The sequence below is a fragment of the Lagenorhynchus albirostris genome, chromosome 20 (genome assembly GCF_949774975.1).
Source record: "Lagenorhynchus albirostris chromosome 20, mLagAlb1.1, whole genome shotgun sequence".
NCBI classification, from domain to species: Eukaryota; Metazoa; Chordata; class Mammalia; order Artiodactyla; family Delphinidae; genus Lagenorhynchus; species Lagenorhynchus albirostris.
In genome coordinates, this window is record NC_083114.1 from 15,196,470 (window position 1) to 15,217,316 (window position 20,847).

General features: G+C 56.3%; 2 protein-coding genes across 21 annotated transcripts in view; one reads left to right on the plus strand and one right to left on the minus strand.

Moving 5' to 3' along the window:
* Window positions 1–2,891: 2,891 nt before the first annotated feature.
* Window positions 2,892–11,026, plus strand: CORO6 (coronin 6). Of its 2 annotated transcripts, none has more exons than XM_060134927.1 (11): window positions 2,892–3,101; window positions 4,265–4,519; window positions 5,968–6,090; window positions 6,527–6,656; window positions 6,753–6,934; window positions 8,069–8,188; window positions 8,625–8,729; window positions 8,816–8,961; window positions 9,303–9,360; window positions 9,459–9,689; window positions 10,508–11,026. In XM_060134927.1, exons 2-11 carry the CDS (start codon window positions 4,322–4,324, stop codon window positions 10,565–10,567), a joined length of 1,353 nt encoding a protein of 450 aa, XP_059990910.1. In that variant the 5' UTR covers window positions 2,892–3,101; window positions 4,265–4,321; the 3' UTR covers window positions 10,568–11,026. The 2 variants fall into 2 exon arrangements, with proteins under 2 accessions (XP_059990910.1, XP_059990908.1); XM_060134925.1 differs by lacking the exon at window positions 10,508–11,026 and adding an exon at window positions 9,784–10,102 and having other exon boundaries at window positions 2,893–3,101.
* A 3-nt stretch (window positions 11,027–11,029) lies between these two features.
* ANKRD13B (ankyrin repeat domain 13B) overlaps window positions 11,030–20,847 on the minus strand; it is a 36,701-nt gene continuing 26,883 nt past the window's right edge. For 15 of the 19 annotated variants that reach the window (XM_060134921.1, XM_060134909.1, XM_060134919.1 and 12 more), the window contains 11 exons: window positions 17,675–17,810; window positions 17,283–17,328; window positions 16,546–16,689; window positions 16,267–16,456; window positions 16,124–16,190; window positions 14,973–15,054; window positions 14,181–14,245; window positions 13,830–13,960; window positions 13,580–13,737; window positions 13,303–13,455; window positions 12,245–13,185 (listed from right to left, as the gene is read on the minus strand). In XM_060134921.1, coding sequence (XP_059990904.1) covers window positions 12,551–13,185; window positions 13,303–13,455; window positions 13,580–13,737; window positions 13,830–13,960; window positions 14,181–14,245; window positions 14,973–15,054; window positions 16,124–16,190; window positions 16,267–16,456; window positions 16,546–16,689; window positions 17,283–17,328; window positions 17,675–17,707 — 1,704 coding nt within the window. In that variant the 5' untranslated portion in view covers window positions 17,708–17,810 and the 3' untranslated portion in view covers window positions 12,245–12,550. Of the gene's footprint in view, window positions 13,186–13,302; window positions 13,456–13,579; window positions 13,738–13,829; window positions 13,961–14,180; window positions 14,246–14,972; window positions 15,055–16,123; window positions 16,191–16,266; window positions 16,457–16,545; window positions 16,690–17,282; window positions 17,329–17,415; window positions 17,811–20,847 lie in introns of all 19 variants that reach the window. The other 4 variants (XM_060134910.1, XM_060134908.1, XM_060134905.1 and 1 more) reach the window with 4 other exon arrangements.

Genomic DNA, 20,847 nt, shown 5'->3' on the forward strand with positions numbered 1-20,847 from the left:
CGGCTTTATGAAAGATGAAGTCTATGCCTATCTTTTATGGATTGCTATTCAGATGGGTAACAGTTCAAATGGATAACAGCAAGGGAAAGCACCAAGTCCAAGTAGCTTCTTCCACTGATTGGCTCTTTGTGCCTTGGCTCCACCTACCCCCAGCTCTGCCAGGCCTTGGCAGCCAGAAGAAGGCTAGAGGGCAGGGCTGAGCCATGCCAGCTCTAAACAACACCTGTAAGTTCCTGCTCTTGTACCTGGAGAGCAACCACCCCCCCACCCAGGTCATGGAACTGAAGGCAGAATGGATTGAAGGATTCCTGCTTCTGGGCTTCCCTGGTGGCGCAGTGGTTAAGAATCCACCTGCCAATGCAGGGGACACGGGTTCGAGCCCTGGTCCGGGAAGATCCCACATACCGTGGAGCAACAAAGCCCGTGTGCCACAACTACTGAGCCTGTGCTCTAGAGCCTGCGAGCCACAACTACTGAGCCCGTGTGTCACAACTATTGAAGCCCGCATGCCTAGAGCCCGTGCTCTGCAACAAGAGAAGCCACCACAATGAGAAGCACACGCACCACACGCGTGCAGCAACTAAGACCCAACGCAGCCAAACATGGATGGGAGGGAGGGAGGGAGGGAGGGAGGGAGGGAGGGAGGGAAAGAAAGGATTCCTGCTTCCTAGTCCCAGACCCTTACCTCTAGAATGGAGTACCTGGCTCTCTTTAAAGAGAAGAAAAGGAGATGGGAGAAGAAAAACTGCTGTTTCAGGGTAGGAGACAGCATGTCAAATCCCTTCTCTGCCAACAAGTGGTGCAGACTTGAAAAGCACCTGACCCAGCCCTTTTCGCTTTACAGCCCAGAAGAGCTGAAAAAATAGGGTGACTGAGCAACGGCTGAAACTCCAGCTTTGTAATCAGTATAGGCATCCTTTCCTCTGTGCCACAAGCGTATCTCTCAATATCAGCACTTGTGAGACAAGGTGGCCTTCAGGGAGAGACAAAAATGCATGGTGCTGAAAAGCTGGACACAGACACCAGACGTCTTGGGTAAGAATCTCAGCTGTACTACCTACCAGTTGAGTGATGCAAAAGCTATTTAACCTCTTTGTGCCTCAGTTTCCTCACCTGTAAAATAGGGGTAATAACGGTACCCATCTCAGAAGACTATTATCAGAATGGAATTAATATGTGTAAAGCCCTTAGTACAGTGTCTAGCTATTGTTATTAAGGAGCTACTGAGTCACTCAGGTCTTTTCCTCCTACTCTTCAGGTAAAAGGGAGATTCCTCATCTACCCTCATGCCCCCCCCACCAATGCCATAATTATTTCTGGGGCACCTGTAACAGTTTCTGGTTCTGATCCCCACAAGCCACTGAATACTTGGACTCTTCCTGAGAAACAAGCCTTGTGAGGGCCTTTGAGGTTCCCACCACCTTCCCTCCATTTACCCCCAATGCTAATCTCTACCCTCTGGAAGGCTGTGTTCCATTGATTTCCAGGTGTGTCCTGGAGAGTGAGAAGTAATAACCGGTCCCCTGCTGCTCTCCAGGGCCTTATGATCCAAAGGAAGAAATCCAGGCAGTGGGTGAGCACTGGAAAGACAGCAGCTACAGGGACTAGTTCTTCACTGGCTGCATTCTGATCAGGTTTCTTATTGTCTCCTCCTTAACCCTGGTCAATACTCAGATCCGCGGGTCTGGAAGGGAGTGGGAGGGGGCAGGGGCTTCCCTGGAACACAGTCGGGCACCAATTCAAACAAGGCCCTCAAGACTTTAGGAGTCAGGCTGAGTGTCTAAAAGACCCGTGCCAGGGCTCCCCTGGTGGTGCAGTGGTTGAGAATCCACCTGCCAGGGCTTCCCTGGTGGCGCAGTGGTTGAGAGTCCGCCTGCCAATGCAGGGGACACGGATTCGTGCCCCGGTCCGGGAAGATCCCACATGCCGCGGAGCAGCTGGGCCCGTGAGCTATGGCTGCTGAGCCTGCGCATCCGGAGCCTGTGCTCCGCAATGGGAGAGGCCACAGCAGTGAGAGGCCACAACAGTGAGAGGCCCGCGTACCACAAAAAATAAAGAAAAATTTAAAAAAATAAAATAAAATAAAAAAAAAAAGAATCCACCTGCCAATGCAGGGTACATGCGTTTGAGCCCTGGTCCGGGAAGATCCCACATGCCTCGTGTCCACTAGAGAAAGCCCACCCAAAGAAGACCCAACAGAGCCAAACATAATAAATAAAATAATAAATTTATTAAAAAAAAATAAAAGACCCGTGCCAGCCGCTTTCCCTTGAACCTGGTGTTCACTTTTTTTTCTCCCACACCCCTATCACCGGTTTTTAGGCTGCTTTGTGCCCTGTTCCGTGGAATCCTCTCTAACGGGGTGAAGTGCCTAGTACAGTGACAGTGGTCGCTATTGCTATTAATAACAGTCACATTCACAGGCCCCTGTCGGGTACCCTCACAGCTGCCCTGGGCCAGCCTAGGCCCTCATCCAAGGGCCCCCAGAGCATCTTCCGGGACCTCTCCTCAGGGGTGTCTGGACGTGCAGTCCCACAGCCCCGGCCCGCCGGTATGGTCTAAATTGGGAGTGTGATTGCAGCAGGAATGCAGCGTGAAGGCATCTGATCTTGCTCGGCCGCCGGCTCTTAGGGGAGCGCGCCCCCTCGTAGGCTCCCTCTCTCAGCGCCCAGCTCTGGGTCTGGGAACCTGGGCCTCCTCAGCCCACCCGCTAGGCGCGGAGCGCGGAGGAAAGCGCACAGCCGGCGCACACACGCAGAATTACTTTTGACGCTTCTCGAAGGCCCGCGGACTGGCCGCGCAGAGTCTGCAGCACTCGACTTTCCCGCCGCCGGAGGGGGCGGGGCCTATGTGACCCCGCCCCTGCCCTAGGTCCGCCTCCGCAGGTTGATGGCAGCGGCAGCTGGGACTGCAGCGACGCCCGGTCCCGAGAGTCGCAGGCAGCGGCCGGAGCGCGCAGCCGAACGCCCGGGCCCCAGACGCCGCGGACACCACGAGAGGCAGTTCCGGTGCCCTGACGCCTCCCTTGGTCCCCAGCGCAGCCCCAACCCCCTCCGCAGAGAAGTCGCAGCGTGAGCGCCCCTCGGCCGGCCCAGGACCAGGTACCCACCCCCCCACCGCCGCCACCGCAGCCAGTGAAGCGGGCGGGGTGTCTGGAGGGGACAGAGGTCTGCGCCCCCTCCCCCCCACCCGCCGCCAAATTCGGTCCCGGGCTGGGCGGACTTGGTGTCTATATTTGGCCGAACAGCGGCCCGCGCGCCCGCAGGGCGCAGACACCTCGTCTCGCAAGAACGCAGTGCCAGGGCAGGAGGCCGGAGAAGGGTGCGGGGAGGCCGGGCCTCAGGCCGGGAGCCGCAGAAGCGTCTTGAAGGGCACAAGGATGCCCGGGGCTGGGGAGGGGCTGGAGTCAGTCGCTGGGGCTTTGGAAGAGCTCGGTGTGTCTCCTGGGGAAGAGCTTAGCTCAAGCCCCAAGCGGGAGAAAAGGCACCTCGCCCTCCCCACTCCACGCCTGAAAATCTGGCTCTAAGCCGGGGGGAGGGGGGTCGAGGACCCCACCCCCAAGAGAATTTAGTAGGAGAGAGGACCCAGAGGAGAAGTGGGGCTGAAATATGGCCGGCAAAAGCCAGAACACAGTGGTGAGGGCCTCTTAGAGAAGCCAGTGCAGAGAGAAGTGGGAGGAGGAGAGATCCACCTTACACTGTGTCCCCCCCACCAACAGCATGGGAGGAAACTGATGAAAACAGTAGCAGGAAGAGCTCAGGTGAGCTAACAGGAGGAACTTTTCCTTGGCAAATTTTTAGAAAAAGGCAAAACCCCATCCACCTAAACTGTGCCACAGATGCTGAGTTTAGGATCTTGAGTGGCTGCAGTCCTAGCCCCACAAATGGCCTTAAGCCAAAGCCTCTGATTCTGGACGAGATGCCTCTGGGAGATAAACCACTTCCGTGAAGAGATGCTCATCCAAGCCTGGCAGCGGGAGGGCAGCCTGGCATTGAGGCTCCTCCCCAAACCACTTCAACTTCCAGGAAGCTTTCAGGCCCACAGCCACAGTCAGGCTCCACTGTCCCCCCAGCCTGGCTCTCTAAGGAGAAGTCAGGCCCCAAATCCTAGCCCCTCGAACTAAGCAAAGAACCTTCCCATACATCACCTTGAAGAAAACTCCCTGCTTCTAGGACCAGACTCTATATTAATTTATAGCTGACTCTTGGTCAGATAACCCTTCTCACTTGCCACTCCCCCAACTCTTCCTCCCTCCCTCCCACAGCTACGGGACTAAGGACCAAAATTTGGGCACCGAGATCCTCCATCTCTGCCCCCAGCTATGAGCCGGCGCGTGGTTCGGCAGAGCAAGTTCCGCCATGTGTTTGGACAGGCGGCAAAGGCTGACCAGGCCTACGAGGACATCCGTGTGTCCAAGGTCACATGGGACAGCTCCTTCTGTGCCGTCAACCCCAAATTCCTGGCCATTATTGTGGAGGCTGGAGGTGGAGGTGCCTTCATCGTCCTGCCTCTGGCCAAGGTGAGAGATGAGGGGAAGGAAGCAGGTGGAGGACACTGGCTGTGACTCCTGGGGACTCCTGATAGCCGCCTGTGTTCTCACCTAGTTCCATTACTCAGTCAGGAGGGCAGTCTATGTGGACTGACTGCTCCCTGTTCCCCAATCACTCAGGGACCAATTGGGAGGCTCTGTCACCCCTCCTAGAACAGCAGCGTCACATCGGCCCCCACCTACTCACAGCCCATCCCTTCTCCATGCAGCACCCTGTTCCCAGCAGGGACCAGGAGCAGGTGATGGATAGTTGGGAAGCAGTGGAGACAGAAGCTGGCCAGATTCTGTTCCTATCTGTCCTGATGCCACACCCCTTATGTTTTTGGTGTCAGGATTTTTGTACGCAGCCCAGGGTGAGCATTGGATTAAATCACACCCCGGAGCAGCACACTGAGGACAGGGTCAGGCTCTGTCTAAGGAGTTCTTGGCCATCTCCCCCATTCTGGTTCTTGCAGTGAGGTAGAATGAGAGCAAAGGGCCAGGGGACATGACATATAAGGCCAGAGCCCCCTCTACTCCAGGGATGGGGGCCAGGCAATGACCAGCACCTTTACTGAGTAGCTTCAAGCCCCTCAGCCATCTCTACCCACAGGATGGCCACTCCAAGGCATGACCTTGACCTGGATTCCGGCTCCTACACCTTGTTAGGGGAGGCCCCACAGGTGGCAAGGTCAGGATGAGGCCTGGCAATAGCCAGTGACTCACTCCAGGACAATGCAGACACCATCCAAGGACATCATCCCCTGGGCTCAAATTTCAGCGGGAGCCACCTCCTCCCCCAGTACAAGTGCCATTCCAATGCCACACGGCCACCCCTCTCCCCTACCGCCTGGTCTGGGTTGATGCCAGCCCCTGCAAAGGCCTCAGAGCCCCCACAAACATACCATAAAGATTAAAAATAGATGGGCCCCAGCTCAGGTTGGGAGACGGCAGGCACAAGGAATGCCTGCTGCTTGTGGTTCCAAGGTAAAGCCATTGACAAGGGGGAGATCTGCCAACTGTGGCTAGGAAAGGACTGTCAAGCACTGCATTGCATCTTACCTTGACCTATTCCACCAGGGGCTTCCCATGGACATTTCAGTTGGGGGAACAGGCCCAAGAACAGTCTCCTCCAAGTAGATGTTTTCAGAAGAGCACTGGACTAAGAAGTCAAGTCTTGGCTCTACCAGTATCTTGCTGTGTGTCCTTGGTTAAGTTATCTTACCTCTCTGTGTCTGATTCCTTGATGTGAAATGACTTCAACTCTGTCTTCCGTGAAGTAGAGGAAGTAGGCCGGATGGGGTTGGAAGAGCAGAAAGGGGGTGGGTTCTGCAAAGAGAAAACAGAAAATAGAGAATTGAGATGTAAACAGATCCACTCCCCACCCCCTGAAAACACACAGGACAGTGGCCCCACATCTCCCTCTCTGACCCCTGCAGACAGGGCGAGTGGATAAGAACCACCCACTGGTCACTGGGCACACTGCCCCTGTGCTGGACATCGACTGGTGCCCACACAATGACAACGTCATCGCCAGTGCCTCAGATGACACCACCATCATGGTAGGAGCCAGGTGGATGCTGCTGGGCTGTTGGGCAGGGGAAGCAGGGAGGGCTGCCTCACTTGTGCTGCAGAAGGTGGTGAGGGAGGTGCTGAGTTCCAGGGCCCTGCCCTGTCCAGCTCCCAGGCTATTTTTAGCTACATGTCCGCCCCCTCCCAGGATGAACTGCTTAGGACTAATTTTAGCCATGGCTACCTTGGGGCCTGAAGAGCAGGGGGGCAGTGCTTTGAAGTCTCCCTGCTCGTGTGAGTAGGCAGGTTTCTGGAAAGCTGACAGTGCCACCTCCTGGCTCCCAGCTGCTTCTGCCCTATGTGGGCAGCATCACATCTTGTCCTGCACTTGACCCTGGGGAAGGGGGGTGGGGGAAGTAAGGGAAGAGCAGAGTGACAAAGTGGGCTCCTCATCCCACCTACCGTATGCCTTTTCCTTCTATCTAGGTGTGGCAGATTCCAGACTATACCCCTATGCGCAACATTACAGAACCCATCCTCACACTCGAGGGCCACTCCAAACGTGTGGGCATCCTCTCCTGGCACCCCACTGCCCGGAATGTCCTGCTCAGTGCAGGTCTGGGGGCCTAGGGAGGGGTCCCTACCATAGATTGGGGGGTGTGGGGAGTGGCAAAGGCAGGGCCAGGTGACGGTGCCTGGCCATTCTGGGCAGGTGGTGACAATGTGATCATCATCTGGAACGTGGGCACTGGGGAGGTGCTTCTGAGTCTAGACGACATACACCCGGACGTCATCCACAGCGTGTGCTGGAACAGCAACGGGAGGCTGCTAGCCACCACCTGCAAGGACAAGACCCTGCGCATCATCGACCCCCGCAAGGGCCAGGTGGTGGCGGTGAGTGTCTGGCCTGGCTACGTCCCGACCCCTGCCCCAGGAAGCAGCTGTCAGGCCTCTGTACCCACAACCCCCTGAGCCCCTCGTCCCAGCTCTCACCTCCTCCACCTCAACCCCAGACACGAGCCCTGCCCCGCCGTGTCTGCAGCCACAGCCCCTGTCCTAAGTAAGCCCCCAGCCCGCAATTCTCAGCCCCGCTCCTGTTCCCTCCCCTCCCCTGCATCTCAGAAGCTCAGAGGAGGGCTGCTCGATTTGTGACTGAGGAGGGGAGAAGCTGCAAACTCTACCCTCCCACCAGACCTGCATGAACCGAACCTGCGCCCCCGGACCCCTCTCCTCCCAGCCGGCACCCAGCGCCATCTTCCGGCGCCTAAGCCTGACACTGGCTCGCGGGCAGGCCCCTTTCCAACCTAGCTGACCCGCTGGGCGGGAGATTGGAGGCAACCCTCGCGCGTTGTTTGCCCCAGCTGGGTGTCCAGGGAGGGCGGCGGCACCTGCCTCACCAGCCTCAACCTAAGGCGGGGCGCTGGATGCGCGGGGCACGTGCACGTCTGCGCGGAGTGCGCGCGGCGGGCGCGGCGGGAGCGGAGCGGGGCGGGGCGGCGCGGCGGGCACTCTAACCCACTAACCCCGCGAGCAGGAGCGAGCCCGGCCTCACGAGGGCGCCCGCCCGCTGCGGGCCGTCTTCACCGCAGACGGGAAGCTACTCAGCACCGGCTTCAGCAGGATGAGTGAGCGGCAACTCGCGCTCTGGGACCCGGTAGGCCAGGCCGCGCCGGGCGCACGCGCTCGCTCCTTCGCTGGGTCAGCCGGGAGCGCTCTCTCAGACCGTGGCCCGCGCCCAAGACAGCTGAAGCGGAGCGGGGAGCTCCCGTCTGGGAAGCGCCTCTCTGCTCCCCTGGGAAGCCCGCAGGCATCCCCTGCTCTGAGGGCGCTTAAGGGCTCAGAATCTGCAGAGAGAGGCCCGCGCTCTCCAGGCCTGGGGCCAGCCAGGAGACGCCAGGAAACTGAATATTTAAGACCCCTTTTGTCTCCGCCCCCCACACCCAAGTCAGCAAGTTGGTTGCCCGGCCCTCCAGGCTCCCCAGGGCAGGCAGCTGGGTGACGCCTCTCCCTGTCTCCCCCTCCCCCCAGGAGAGGTTTGCGGCCCACGAGGGAATGAGGCCCATGAGGGCCGTCTTCACGCGCCAGGGTCATATCTTCACCACGGGCTTCACCCGCATGAGCCAGCGAGAGCTGGGCCTGTGGGACCCGGTAACGCAGCTGGACGCTTGGGGTGTGTGCCCTGGGGACTGGCATCACGGGAGAGGGGCCAGGCGCCCCCCACCCGCAGGGCATGCCCACCTGGACAGGGCTGGAGGCTGCTGCCCTCTTTGCAGCGCCTGCCATCCTCACACCCACCCCTCTGCCCAGTTTTGCTGCGTCGCCTGAAGGAGCCCACGCTGGCGCCCCCGCCTGGTGATGCCGAGTCCCTGGGGGTGGTTTGCGGTGACTGCATGCGGCGGTGCAGGGGATATAGGTGCGGGGGACCGAGAGTGGTGTACAGGTGTGGGGTCTGCAGCTCTCTTCACCAGAGTTGCGTGGGAATGCGTGGGTTTTGGGGAGGGCACGAAGCGTAAAGGAGCTTCAGGGGATCCAGAGCGGCACGGCGAGCGGGACAGGGCTGGTCACGCCTCCTGTGCTCGGGCAGAACAACTTCGAGGAGCCAGTGGCACTGCAGGAGATGGACACAAGCAACGGGGTCCTACTGCCCTTCTACGATCCCGACTCCAGCATCGTCTACCTGTGTGGCAAGGTGCTCGCAGCCGGGAGGGGAGAAGAGGGGGCTGGACCGAGATATCGGGGGCCCGCCCAGCATCTCCGAACCGACTGGTTTTGCAGGGCGACAGCAGCATTCGGTACTTTGAGATTACCGAGGAACCACCTTTCGTGCATTACCTGAACACGTTCAGCAGCAAGGAGCCGCAGAGGGGCATGGGCTTCATGCCCAAGCGGGGACTGGATGTCAGCAAGTGCGAGATTGCACGGTCAGCAGCCTTGCCCTTCCCGCTCACCTGCTTCTGTTCCCAGATCCCATCCGGGAAGACTCGGGGGCTTCCCCAATAGTGTAGTCTCTGGAAAATAGTGGGTTTTCGGGGGTGGGGGGTGTCATACGGGCTTGTTTCCAGTGCCAGCCCCAATGCTACAGGCTTGACATTCTCTGAACTTCAGTTTCTTCATCTCTTAATGATGATAAACACCCCATCAGGGTGTTTAAAGTGCAATGCATGGTAGGCGCTCAGCAAGTGTTGGCCTCTAACCCCTTGGTCCCGGGCAAAAGTTAAGGGAGTCGGAGCCTGAGCGTGTGCCGATCCCCGCTCCCTTATAGGTTCTACAAGTTGCACGAAAGAAAGTGTGAACCCATCATCATGACTGTGCCCCGCAAGGTGAGTGGCTGGGAGAGGGGTTGGGCAGGGCTCCGAGGCGGAAAGGAGCGGAGCAGGCCTGGCACCCTGCTCGTTCTCGTGTTCCCCTACACCTGCAGTCAGACCTGTTCCAAGACGACCTTTACCCAGATACGCCGGGCCCCGAACCGGCCCTAGAAGCGGATGAATGGCTATCCGGCCAGGACGCCGAACCCGTGCTCATCTCGTTGAGGGACGGTTACATGCCCCCCAAGCACCGCGAGCTGCGGGTCACCAAGCGCAACATCCTGGACGTGCGCCCGCCACCCGGCCCCCGCCGCAGCCAGTCAGCCAGCGACGCCCCCTTGTCGGTAAGGCCCCGCCCTGCTCCACCCAGGCCCAATCTTCACATCCCCCTACCGCACCCCGCCCAACGCCGCCTCTTCCGTCCTCTGCGTCCAACAGCAGCACACCCTGGAGACGCTGCTGGAGGAGATCAAGGCTCTGCGCGAGCAGGTGCAGGCCCAGGAGCAGCGCATTACGTCTTTGGAGAACATGCTGTGCGAGCTGGTGGACGGCACGGACTAGCGCATCGCGCCGGGGAAGCTCCAAGCCGGGAGGGCAAAGTGGGGCGGAGCGCAAGCACTCCCGCGCCGCCCCGGCTTTGGGTCCTCTGGACCCCGCCTCTCTGGGCCTGGGCCGGGACTAGGGAGGGAACTCCGCCCCTCGCGGGAGTCCTGGACAAATGAAGCGTTGCGGACACTCGCGTCCGTCTGGCGCCTACCGGGCTGTGTGCCTCGTACAGGACTCAGCAGGAGCTGGCCTTGGAAGGCCCAGGGTGACGGGGGCCTCAACAATGGTGCTGCACGGCAGGCAGTGTCCCCTTTGTTTCCCTTCCCGCCCAGGGCAGGGAAAGTGCTTAGTATTAGCGCAATGCTTGGGGATGTTGGGGAGCTTGGGCTTGACCTCAAAGGGGTAGCGATTTGACGGGTCTCCCCAGACTGGCTGGGGAAAATTACAACGCTTCTCCCTGTAATCAGCTCACTTGACTCCACCACCCTGAGTGGTAAACTCAACGGGCGTCACCCGAGTTCTACGGACATACACAAACGTTGGCTGTACAGCCGGACCCACGGGCTACACCCAGCAGTCTACGGCAGAGGGCTCTCTTCCTTCTCTGCATCTGCAGGGGAGAGGACGGCTTCCTCGCGGCACTCCCGCAGGAGAACCAACCAGAGAACTGGCATGAGGAAGCAGGTTCACACCTCCCCCCTCCCAGACACACACACACACACACACACACACACACACACACACACACACACACACACACACACACACACACACACACACACACACACACACACACACACACACACACACACACACACACACACACACACACACACACACACACACACACACCCAGCCCTGTGTTGCGGCCTTGACTCTAGGAGGAAAACAAGACGTACTGAATGAAACATTTTACCAAGTGCTCAGTCTGTGCCTCCTGCATGGGTGGGGATGCCAGACCCCCAGCCTCTGTAAATGCCACCACCAGACTCCTGGGGGCCCTGACAAATGCAACACTCGGCTCAGGACCCAACAGACATCCTCTTACTTCAGAGCCCTCCCCACACTGAGGTTCAGAAGGAACCCTCAACCCGCAGATGGGCGTTCTTCCCCAGTAAAGGCAGGTAGGAAAAGCCTCGGGTTTGAAGCCTCTTTTATTTGTGCCTCAGAATCAGTCTGGTGCCCCTGGCATCAGGGAAGAGGGTGAGAGGAACAGCTTCCCTTTGTTGTTTTCTTCCATCGCTTTCGTGTCCCTTCCAAGCCTCACTGGCTGAGCCAGGAAGGCCAGTCCGAGAGAACCCAGACAAGGGTGTGCAGTGGGCCCCTGCCCCTGGCGGGGTCTGTGCTTCTCTGGGTGGTGGGGTGGGGCAGGGGAGAGCCGGGGGTTAGCACCATTGGATGAAGGGTTTCGGAGTCAGCCCCTGGGTGGAGGGAAAGTAGGATGCACAACCACAGAGGGCTAGCAGCAGCTGGTGGGAAGGGATGGATGGTGGTGCCAGGGCCCTGGGCGACCCCTGTGTCCAGTCTGGTGTTTGCCCCACGCCCACTATGCCTCCCCATTCGCCAAGACACCACGAGGGAGCCAGGCCTTGCCCAGACCTGGGGCCACCTTGGGCACCCTCCCTGATCACAAAAACGTGCCTTGGGGATGGGGACTCCAACCTCTGGTCACCCAAAGAGAAGCTGGGACCACCCTGAGACCCGGGAGGGGTGTGGGGGCTGGGGGAGCCGGGCACCCCGCTAAGTGCACTTGACGCTGAAATGCCGGGGTGGGGGAGGAGCTGGGCCCTTGACGTGCTGGTTTGTGTCTAGGACGAAGCAGCCACACAGCACGTGGGGAGCTCAGCTGCCCCCCAGGGGTGAAGAGCGGAGATGCAAAGGCTTCACGGGCAGTGTCCTGGAGTGGGGTCAGTGAGCAGAAAGGAGGACCGGCCAGAAGGAGCAAGGGATGGAGACAGTGCTCCTCTAAGGACCGTCTCCCCCTCAAACGGCCTGGCTCCGCCCTTGGACCGGTCCGAGGCCAGGGGAGTGGGGTGGGGTCAGGATACAGCAAAGCAGGGGAGCCGTGCCAGCTGCCTCCAGGAAGGTACCCCACGGCCGGGCCGAACCCCTCCCCATCTGGTGCCGGGTGCGCCGCTACGCCCCCGAGGCGGCGGTTCGGGTCTCCGGACTCAGCTCGGAGAGCGCGCAGGAGGGGCGACTCTCGCTCCGGGGCGGGTCCCGCGGGGCGTGGCCAAGTGGCCCGGCAGTGGGCGCTACTGCTCAGTCAAAGAGAGCCGCAGGATGCGCTCCAGCTCCTCCTCCTCCTGGCGCGCGCGCCGCCGCCGCTCCTCCTGCTCCTGAGCAGACAGCTCCATTGCCAGCCGCAGCTGCTCATCGTAGCTCCGGAACACGTGGCCGCCTTGGCCTGGGCGCGGGCTCGGCCGAGGGCTGGGGACCGACGCCAGGCCCGCGGGGGTTGTGGACTGGCGCTGCGGCGTGGGCGGAGCGCTCCTGGAGGCAGGTAAGATACGTCGAGGGCTCCGGGCGCCCGTATGCGGGGCGGGAGACGGTGTGGAGGCCCCGGGACAGCGCAGGCCTCAACACTCTCCAGTGGAAGCGATGAGTCCCGCGTCACCTCCCTGGCTCCCTCCCACCCGGTAGGAGCTGACGCCAGCTCCTACGAAGCCCATCCTCCCAGTCTTCTAGAACCCCAGCCCCGACATTCTGTCTGGCGAGGGTCTGTGAAGGCTCTAAGGCCGCGTTTGGAGTACTGCTCACCCACCCCTGAGTCAGGAACGGGTGGTGGTGGTAGACGCCATCTTGAAACCAGTAGGGTCCCTGATGGCGGTACCACGGTTCCTCTGGGCCAAGAGGGGTGCTCATGCGGCAGTGTCCATACGCACCGTGACAGGGCCCTGGTGTTCTCTGTGCATGTGTATGGGAGGTGGGGGAATAGGCGTCTCCAAACCCTCTCCGGACGGGCGGGCACTGACCTGTCCTGTCGGCGACCCTCGTAGGACATGGGGTGAGTGCCCGGTTTGCTGTTGGTTAGCGCCTCCCAGATGGTGACCTGGGTGGAGGCGGGGGTAAGCCAGTTAGCTGTGGCGGCACCGCAGTCCGGTGGCCCCGTGCGGCCGCGGGGACGCACCTGGTCATACTCACTGCCTGCCTCAAGCAGGCTCTGCTGGATGGCGAACTGCAGCAGGTCGTCATCGTCGTCGCGGGTGGCGGCCTCTCGCTGGCCGCCCAGCACACTGTAGCCGCGTGGGGCCTCGAACAACGCGGGGGAGATCTCGCAGCCGCGGCACGAGGCTGGGGGCGCCGGGCTGTGGGTCAGAGTGGACCAGACCTCCCCTCCCGGCCACTCCCGGGGAAGTGCTCGGTGGGGAGGGGAAGTGAGGGCGGGCTCAGGGCGGGACAGGGTCTCACTCGTGGAACTGGAGCTGCTGACACTGGAGGAGTCACTGCCTGGGGAAGGGGTCTCGCTGCTGGGGCTGCCTCGCACCAACGGCACCGGCTCATCGCAGCCATTGAGGTTCCCGAAGGTGATACGGGCGTTGAGGATGTGGAAAATCGGGATTTCTGAGGATGCAGAAACCATCAGGCACCACCACCCACTCCCTCACACCTTAGGTACCCACTCTTTACCTCCTCTAAGCCCCATCCTCCCAATAGCTGCTCAAGGGAAATGGGGGTGGAGCCTCACCAATCTTGACAGGGAATCCTGGAGGCAGGCGCAGGGTAATGAAATCCCGGAGCTTGGCAAAAAGTGCATTGCTGACGGCCATGAGGTCAATGATGGGGGCCACCTGCTCACACAGGGACAGGGGATGCTCCTCACACAGCCACAGCTTGGCCTTGAACCTGCACCCCAGATCCCAAGGGGTGAGGGACATTGTAGAAGCCATGGCCTCCCAGCCCTGCCCACCCTCCCCAGCACCACCATGGGGCCTCACTTCTGTGTCTTGGTGGTCAGTTCCATGGGTCGGCCCATGTCACGGTTGCCAAGCTCAAAGTTGGGATTGAAGTACTCTTCTGCGGTGATGGCAGTGGGGTTGGCTTGGCTCAGAGTCTGAGTGATCAGGGTCTGTACCACACAGGGAGGGGCTTATGAGCCCTTCTCAGTCCCCGAGGCCAGGCCAGCCACTTGGTATTATAAGCCCCGGATCTGTCCCCCCGCCACTGTGGAGCTGACAGGGCCTTGGGCATTGTGGAAAGAAAGGAAGTCCCCACAGGGTGCCTCCCAGACTTCCTCCTGATCCCCACCCACATCCTTCCACAGAGGGGTACCCCTTGAACACACTCACCCCATTTTGGGGGCCCCCATGCTGCTCAGCAATTCCCAGGAAGGACTGCAGAGGTGTCTTACAGCCTGCAAGAAATATGGCATTTCAGAGGACACTGCAGTCCTCAGAAGTGACAGCACCCAAGACCCAGGGAGGAGGCTGGTCCCTGGGGGGAGGGAGGATTGCTCGCCCACACCACACACCCAGGCACCTTCACCTGAAGGTGATTGAGGACTCCAAGGGGCAGGGGCAGGGGCAGGACCACCATAAGCACAGCTGGAATAAAAGTAGGCCTGGGGCTCAAGAGAAACTTCCAAAAGTATTTTGGGGTATGCATGTGTATGTGTTTTCCTTCAGGTGCATTCATGTTAACTTCATTTTGTTCTCTTGTGAGGTGGGAATTATGTCTGTCCACTTTAGACAGACTAACTGGTGCCCAGGAGTCAGTTGTAGTATCAGTGGGCACAGAGAATCAGTGGCAGGGCCCCTGTCCTTCTGCCTAGGGTATGTCCCACTAGACTAGAATGGCCAACAAACAGTGTACATGACATTCCCCCCCTGCCCCAAATCCAATGCAGATATTAGTAATCGACTGTAGCATTCCTTCCCATTGAGCCCAAATGTTGCCTTAGAATCTTAACAGCACTCTAGGCAACAACTACCAATCACTAGGATTTGGCACTTGAATTGAAACCTATTTGCCTGAATAAGCTATCCTGGCTCTTGCTAGGATGTCAGAGGAAATACCGATGGAGGTGCTTGAGTGGGGCTGGTTCCTCCCCCCCACTCCCCCATCCACCTCTGCCTCATTACCTTTGACCTTGCCCTTGTGCTGTTCTGAAAGATGCTCTGTCCGTGTCCGGGTGATGAGCTCCACATTGGATGCCCCATATACCTGGGGACAGATGAGGAAAGGACTCACAGACAGCTTTGGTACCCCTACCCTGCCCCTAAGGGCGTTATAAACACTTCCTACAAAGAACGGTCAGGGGAGGGGGGTGCTGTCAGTTCCAATCTCCAGGTCTTTGGGCAAGTAATTATATGAAGTTATTCATTCAGTTCTCTTATTCATTCAACAAACATTTTGTGAGGAGCCTTTATAAGCCAGGCACTGAGGCAGCCGTCAGGGATACAGTGGTGAACAAGCATGGCCAGACATGATCCTTGCCCTCTTGAGGCTCACAATCAAGAAGACAATGGACAGTAATAACAAAGTGTGATACATGCTCTAATGGGGAGAGCACAGGACTGTGGGACCAAAAACCAGAGGCCACAGCCCAGCCTGTGAACCAGGGAAGGCTTCCAGGAGGAGACGACAATGACACAGAAACTTGCATTGGTTAGACCCTTCACCACATGGCCCCACATGGGTGATATAGGGGTCCCAGAGTGACTGCTGGGCGTCCCCCACAACAGTCTTCTTAGGGGTAAAGGCCTGGCTTTGGAGTCAGCCAGCTGGGTCTGAAGTTAGCTCTGGGCAACCTTGTACTGGCCACTTAGTCACTCCAAGCCCCTGCTTCTTCATAAAATGGGCCAGTACCCTACTTCATAGAGTTGTGAAGATTAAATGGGAAATGGTGGAAAGGGCTCGATAAACCTCTGTAAAATGGGAATAATAATAGCATCTACCCGAAAGGGTTGTCGTGAGGATTAAATGAGTGTGTGTGTGTGAGACATACACACATATATACATAGACGTGTGTGCATGTGTACATAGACACACATACATACATACAAGTACATACATTTAAAATGTCAGAACAGAGCCTTGAGCATGAACATAATATTTGGTGCTCAATAAATGCCGGCCATTCTCATCAGTTGCCTCTTAGTCTCATGACCTTGCCTCCACGCTGCGTTGCCTCTGCACCTCCAAGGCCGAGAAAGCATGGTCAGGAAACCCCTGCCCTGCTCGCTATAGGCAAGAGTGTGGTGGGGCTGGCACCCGGGAGCTATGACCTCACCTTGGCTTCATACCCATTCACCATCTCGGTCTTCTCGCTGCGCCAGCCCAGGATGCCGGTCTTGTTCCTAGGGAAGCAGCGTGGTCTCGGTGAGGGGGCATCCACCGGGCTGGCTCCAGGCTTCCGAGGCCATGCCCACTCACCTCTCAAAGGAGATGTTCTTGGTGTCGAGCTGCGTGGTGACGACGGGTGCGGTGAGCCGGCTCAGCACCTGCTCCTCGGTGGGCTGGGCAGCAGCCAGCAGTAGCTCACGGTCCTGCCCAGCCAGAGCCAGGGTCTCTGTGTACACCACCCGGCGGTCGTGGTCAATCTCCATGACCACGGCGCTCGTGTCTGCCAGCCGCAGAATAGCACAGGGGGTCAGGGGTCTCAGGGGGCTGTCCCCAGCCTCCCCACCCTGCCCCATTTCCCGCCTGCCTGACCTTGGCCCCTGAAGACAAAGCTGCGGTTCCCTCGCTGCCACGTCATGTGGTCAAAGCCCAGAAGTGTGGTGTCTACCCGAAGGTTCTGCCCACTCTTCCACACTTTGTAGGTGTCACTGGGGCAGATCTTGGACACCAGGGGCACTAGGTTGAAGAGAAGGTCAGAGGTGGCTTCAGTTTGTCTGGCCCACCACCCTCGGCCACCTCAGAGCATGGGGGTCAGGGTCAGGAGTGTGGCTGGAAAAGGGGAAGGGAACCGGTGGGAAAGCAGCCCCTGCCCCAGTTCCCCCCTACAAATGTAGACCACAGTCACTCAGAAATGAACCACCTGAGGCTGGGGACAGGCATGACTCAGCCACCACCAAGTCCCTAGTATCCACCATGTAATTCACTCACTCAACCTTTCATCTAGTCTTCCAACAAATATTTATTAAACACCTGCTATGTGCCAGGCACTGGGGATACAACATTGAACAAGACAGGACCCCTGCCCTCTTGGAGCTCACCTTCTAGTAAGGGGTGACAGGTAACAAACAAATGAGCCAGTCATTACAAAGTGAAGGAAATAATGGAATCCATAGAGGCATTGTGGAAAGGGCTCAGGAAGAGGTAGCAATGAGCTGAGAGCTAAGAGGTGAGAAGGAGCCATGGGAGAGCGATGGGAAGAGTGCTCTAGACAGGGAAGCAGCAAGTGCAGAAGCCCTGAGGTGGGAGAGGCCCCTGTCAGCCCCTCTTACCCCAGCTAGTGAACTCCCATTTCATCTCCACGTAGAAGTCCTGGGCCTGGAGGATGAAGAGGAGAGTGGCTAAGCCTGCGGTAGAGATAGTGTTCAGAGACCGTGGTGGGGAGGCTGAGAAGCTGGACCTCACCTTGCGCAGCTTCTCCAGGAGCACAGGGATGCCTGCCAGCCGCTTCACCACCCGCTGGTAGTCCCGGTACCGCAGCACCAGCTGCACCAGCTCCAGGTCCCGGGTACTCACAGCTTCCTGAAGCACTGGGGGCGGGGTGTGGGCAAGAGGCGACGTCACAGGGCAGGACCCTGCCTTGGGCTCCCTTCAGCCAATCAGAGGTGAGGATATGATGCCAGGAGACCCAGGCTGTGGGGTAGGGGTGAGTAGGGGTGCCCACCTGTCCAGCCGCTGCGATTCTCCCTGCCCACATCTGCGCCGTGTGCCAGGAGCACGCGGGCACACTCGAGGTGCCCCAGGGTGGTGGCCAAGTGCAGGGGAGTCCGCCCACGGGGATCCAGCTGCTCGATGTCCACCTGGAAGAGGTGAAGAGGTTGCCCTGGTCACTTCTGAGGTAGCCCATCTAAGCCTAACAGCCGCTAGGCAGGCAGCAACCACCTAGCTGTCCTGTCTTGCCCATCTCAGAAGGCAATGGAAAAAACAGACACAATGAGCTGGGGTCAGGTGAGGGGAAAGGGGCTTGCAGGAGAGGGCAGGAAGTAACTCTGAGAAAGGGAAGGACTTCCTTCCCTGTCCACCTAGGTGCCCTGACTGGGTTCACTCTTCCAAGGCCCAGCGGGCTGCCTGTGAAGAGTAAGCCTGGGGCCAAAGTGTGGTCTAGAAAGACCCTTGGCCAGGGAGGGCACCTGAGACAGGACTTATCCTAGGGGTCCAAGACCACACCTTCAGGAAGGGCCACCAATTTAGATCATTGACATTATCCCTGAGAGGTTTAGCAAACAGTTGCAGTAATACCTTGATAAGAATGAAAGAATATGTTCATGGTACAGCTTCAAACCCATGTCCTATGCCTATGGGACACTATGTATTAACATTTTTTATAAATACTATTATTGTTTTGTGAATAACACGATTATATTACATGAGATTTTTGTTGCATGATAAAAGCATATGTTTGTTAAACATAAATATTTAGATATATTTCAGGAAACTAGGACTTCTGCTTAAATACGTGAACTGACTACATGTGTGTAACTCCTTTTCTCCTCCCCAAAACTTGATTAAAATGCCAGGAAAAGGCTTCTACTCCAATATGGTGAGATAACTGAAATTACCCTCCCACCAAACAGAGAAAACTATTGCTTCAAAATATATGAAATAATTGTTTTCAGACATTAGGCAACAATTAGTCCAGGACTGTGATCCCTGAAGTAAGAGAAGCAAACAAGGTGGGCTCTATGATTGCCTAAGTTTCTACTTGGGGGAATATTCCAGACAGCAGTTCAGGTAGGGGAATCCCCAGCAGAGCATGGTAGTCTTGCTGAGGAGTTAAGGAGAGAGAGAGGAGTTCAGGGAGGCTGAGGTAGCTAGAAGTTGCAGGGCAGAGTTCCAGGAAGAAGTGAGCTATGTAAAAAAAAAAAAAAAAAAAAAGCTCCAGAAATCTGCATATGGTCCCTTTGAGTCTTTGCTGAATACTAAACTTCACATGTGTGGAGTGAAACTCAACAAAACCAGGCAGAAAAGGAACAACAGGCTGATAAATTCTCAGAGCTCACCCATGGTAGGGAGACATTCAAGCTCCAACCTGCTAGAGTAGAGAGTCCTTGTTGATTACCCAGGGTATTCAAGAGACCCAAGAAGGGTTATACCTTAGGAGCAGGAATCCTATCCCAAGAGAAAAGGCTCACCCAGACCTAATCTAGTAAAGATTAAAAATAAGCTCCAAAGGATCAAACTGATTTGAAAGTAAGTTAGGCTGCCAGAACAAAGTCTAACAGTCTCTAATGGAAGACAACAATATCCCGATGCTTAACATCACAGCATTTACAATGTCCAACATCCAGTTAAAAATGACTAGACAAGCACAGAAGTAGGAAAATATAAAACCCATAATCAGGAGAAAAATCATTTAATAGAAACAAAGATGAATGGCTCAATATGCTCAAAAGTTTAAAGAAAAACACAACATTCACAGGGAAAGCAATGGGAGATAAAAAGTACAATATCTGAAATGAAATTTTCACTGGATAGCATTAACAGTAGACTAGACACTACGGAATAAAAAGAAAATCAGTGAATTTAAAGATACAGCAACAGAACTGTACAAACTGAAGAACAGAGGAGAAACAAAGTATCGAAAAACATTCAAACAGCCTCAGCAATCTGTGAGACACTATAAGGCATTCTAACATATGTATAATTGGAGTCCACAGGATAGGATAAGGAAGTGGAGGAATAAGACAAATTTAAAGAAATAGCCAAAAAATTTCCAAATTTGATTTTAAAAAAACTACTGTAGTAAGTTGAATGGTGGTGCTCCCACAAAATATATGTCTGCATCGTAACTGCTAGAACCTGTGAATGTGGCCTTAATTGGAAAAAGGGTCTTTGCAGATATAATTAAGTTAAGGATCTTAAAATGAGATCAGCCTGAATTATCCAGGTAGGCCCTAAATCCAGTTTATAAAACACACACACACAGAAGTTCCATGTGAAGATGCAGGCAGAGACTGAAGTTACGCAACCACAAGCCAAGGAATGCTTGGAGCCGCCAGAAGCTTGAAGAGACAAGGAAGGATTCTCCCCTAGAGACTTTGGAAGGAGTGGAGCTGATACCTTGAAGCTGGGCTTCTAACATGATGAGAGAATACATTTTTGTTGTTTTAACCCACCCAGTCTGTGGTAATTTGTTGCAGAAACTAATACAATGATAAATCCACAGAACCAAGGAACTCGATGAATCCCAAGGAAGAAAAACACCAAAAAACCTACGCCAAGGCCCATCATAATCAAATGCTGAAAACTAATGATAAAAAGAAAATCTTAAAAGTATTTAAAAATTTTTTTTATTGGAGTATAGTTGATTTACAATGTTGTGGAAAGGATTTTGAGAATTGAGACACGCTATGTATATAAGGACAAATATAGGAAATACTACATACTTTTCACCAGTAACCATGCAAGCTAGAAGACAACAGAATGAAATCTTTGAAGTGCTGGGGAAACAACTGTCAACCTAGAATGCTATATCCTGTGAAAAATATACTTCAAAAATGAAATGGGGGAATAAAGACTTTTATGGACAAACAAGAGCTAAGAGAATTTATCACCAGAAGACATGAAAGAAATGTTAAATGAAGTTATTCAAGTGGAAGGAAAATGATACCAGATGGAAACTTAGATCTATACAAAGTAATGAAGATTGCCTCAAAAGGTAAATGTGTGATGGACTTCCCTTGTGGTGCAGTGGTTAAGACTCTGCACTCCCAATGCGGGGGGCCCAGCTTCGATCCCTGGTCAGGGAGCTAGATCCCACATGCATGCTGCAACTAGGAGTTCACATGCTGCAACTAAGGAGCCTGCCTGCTGCAACTAAGACCCGGCACAACCACA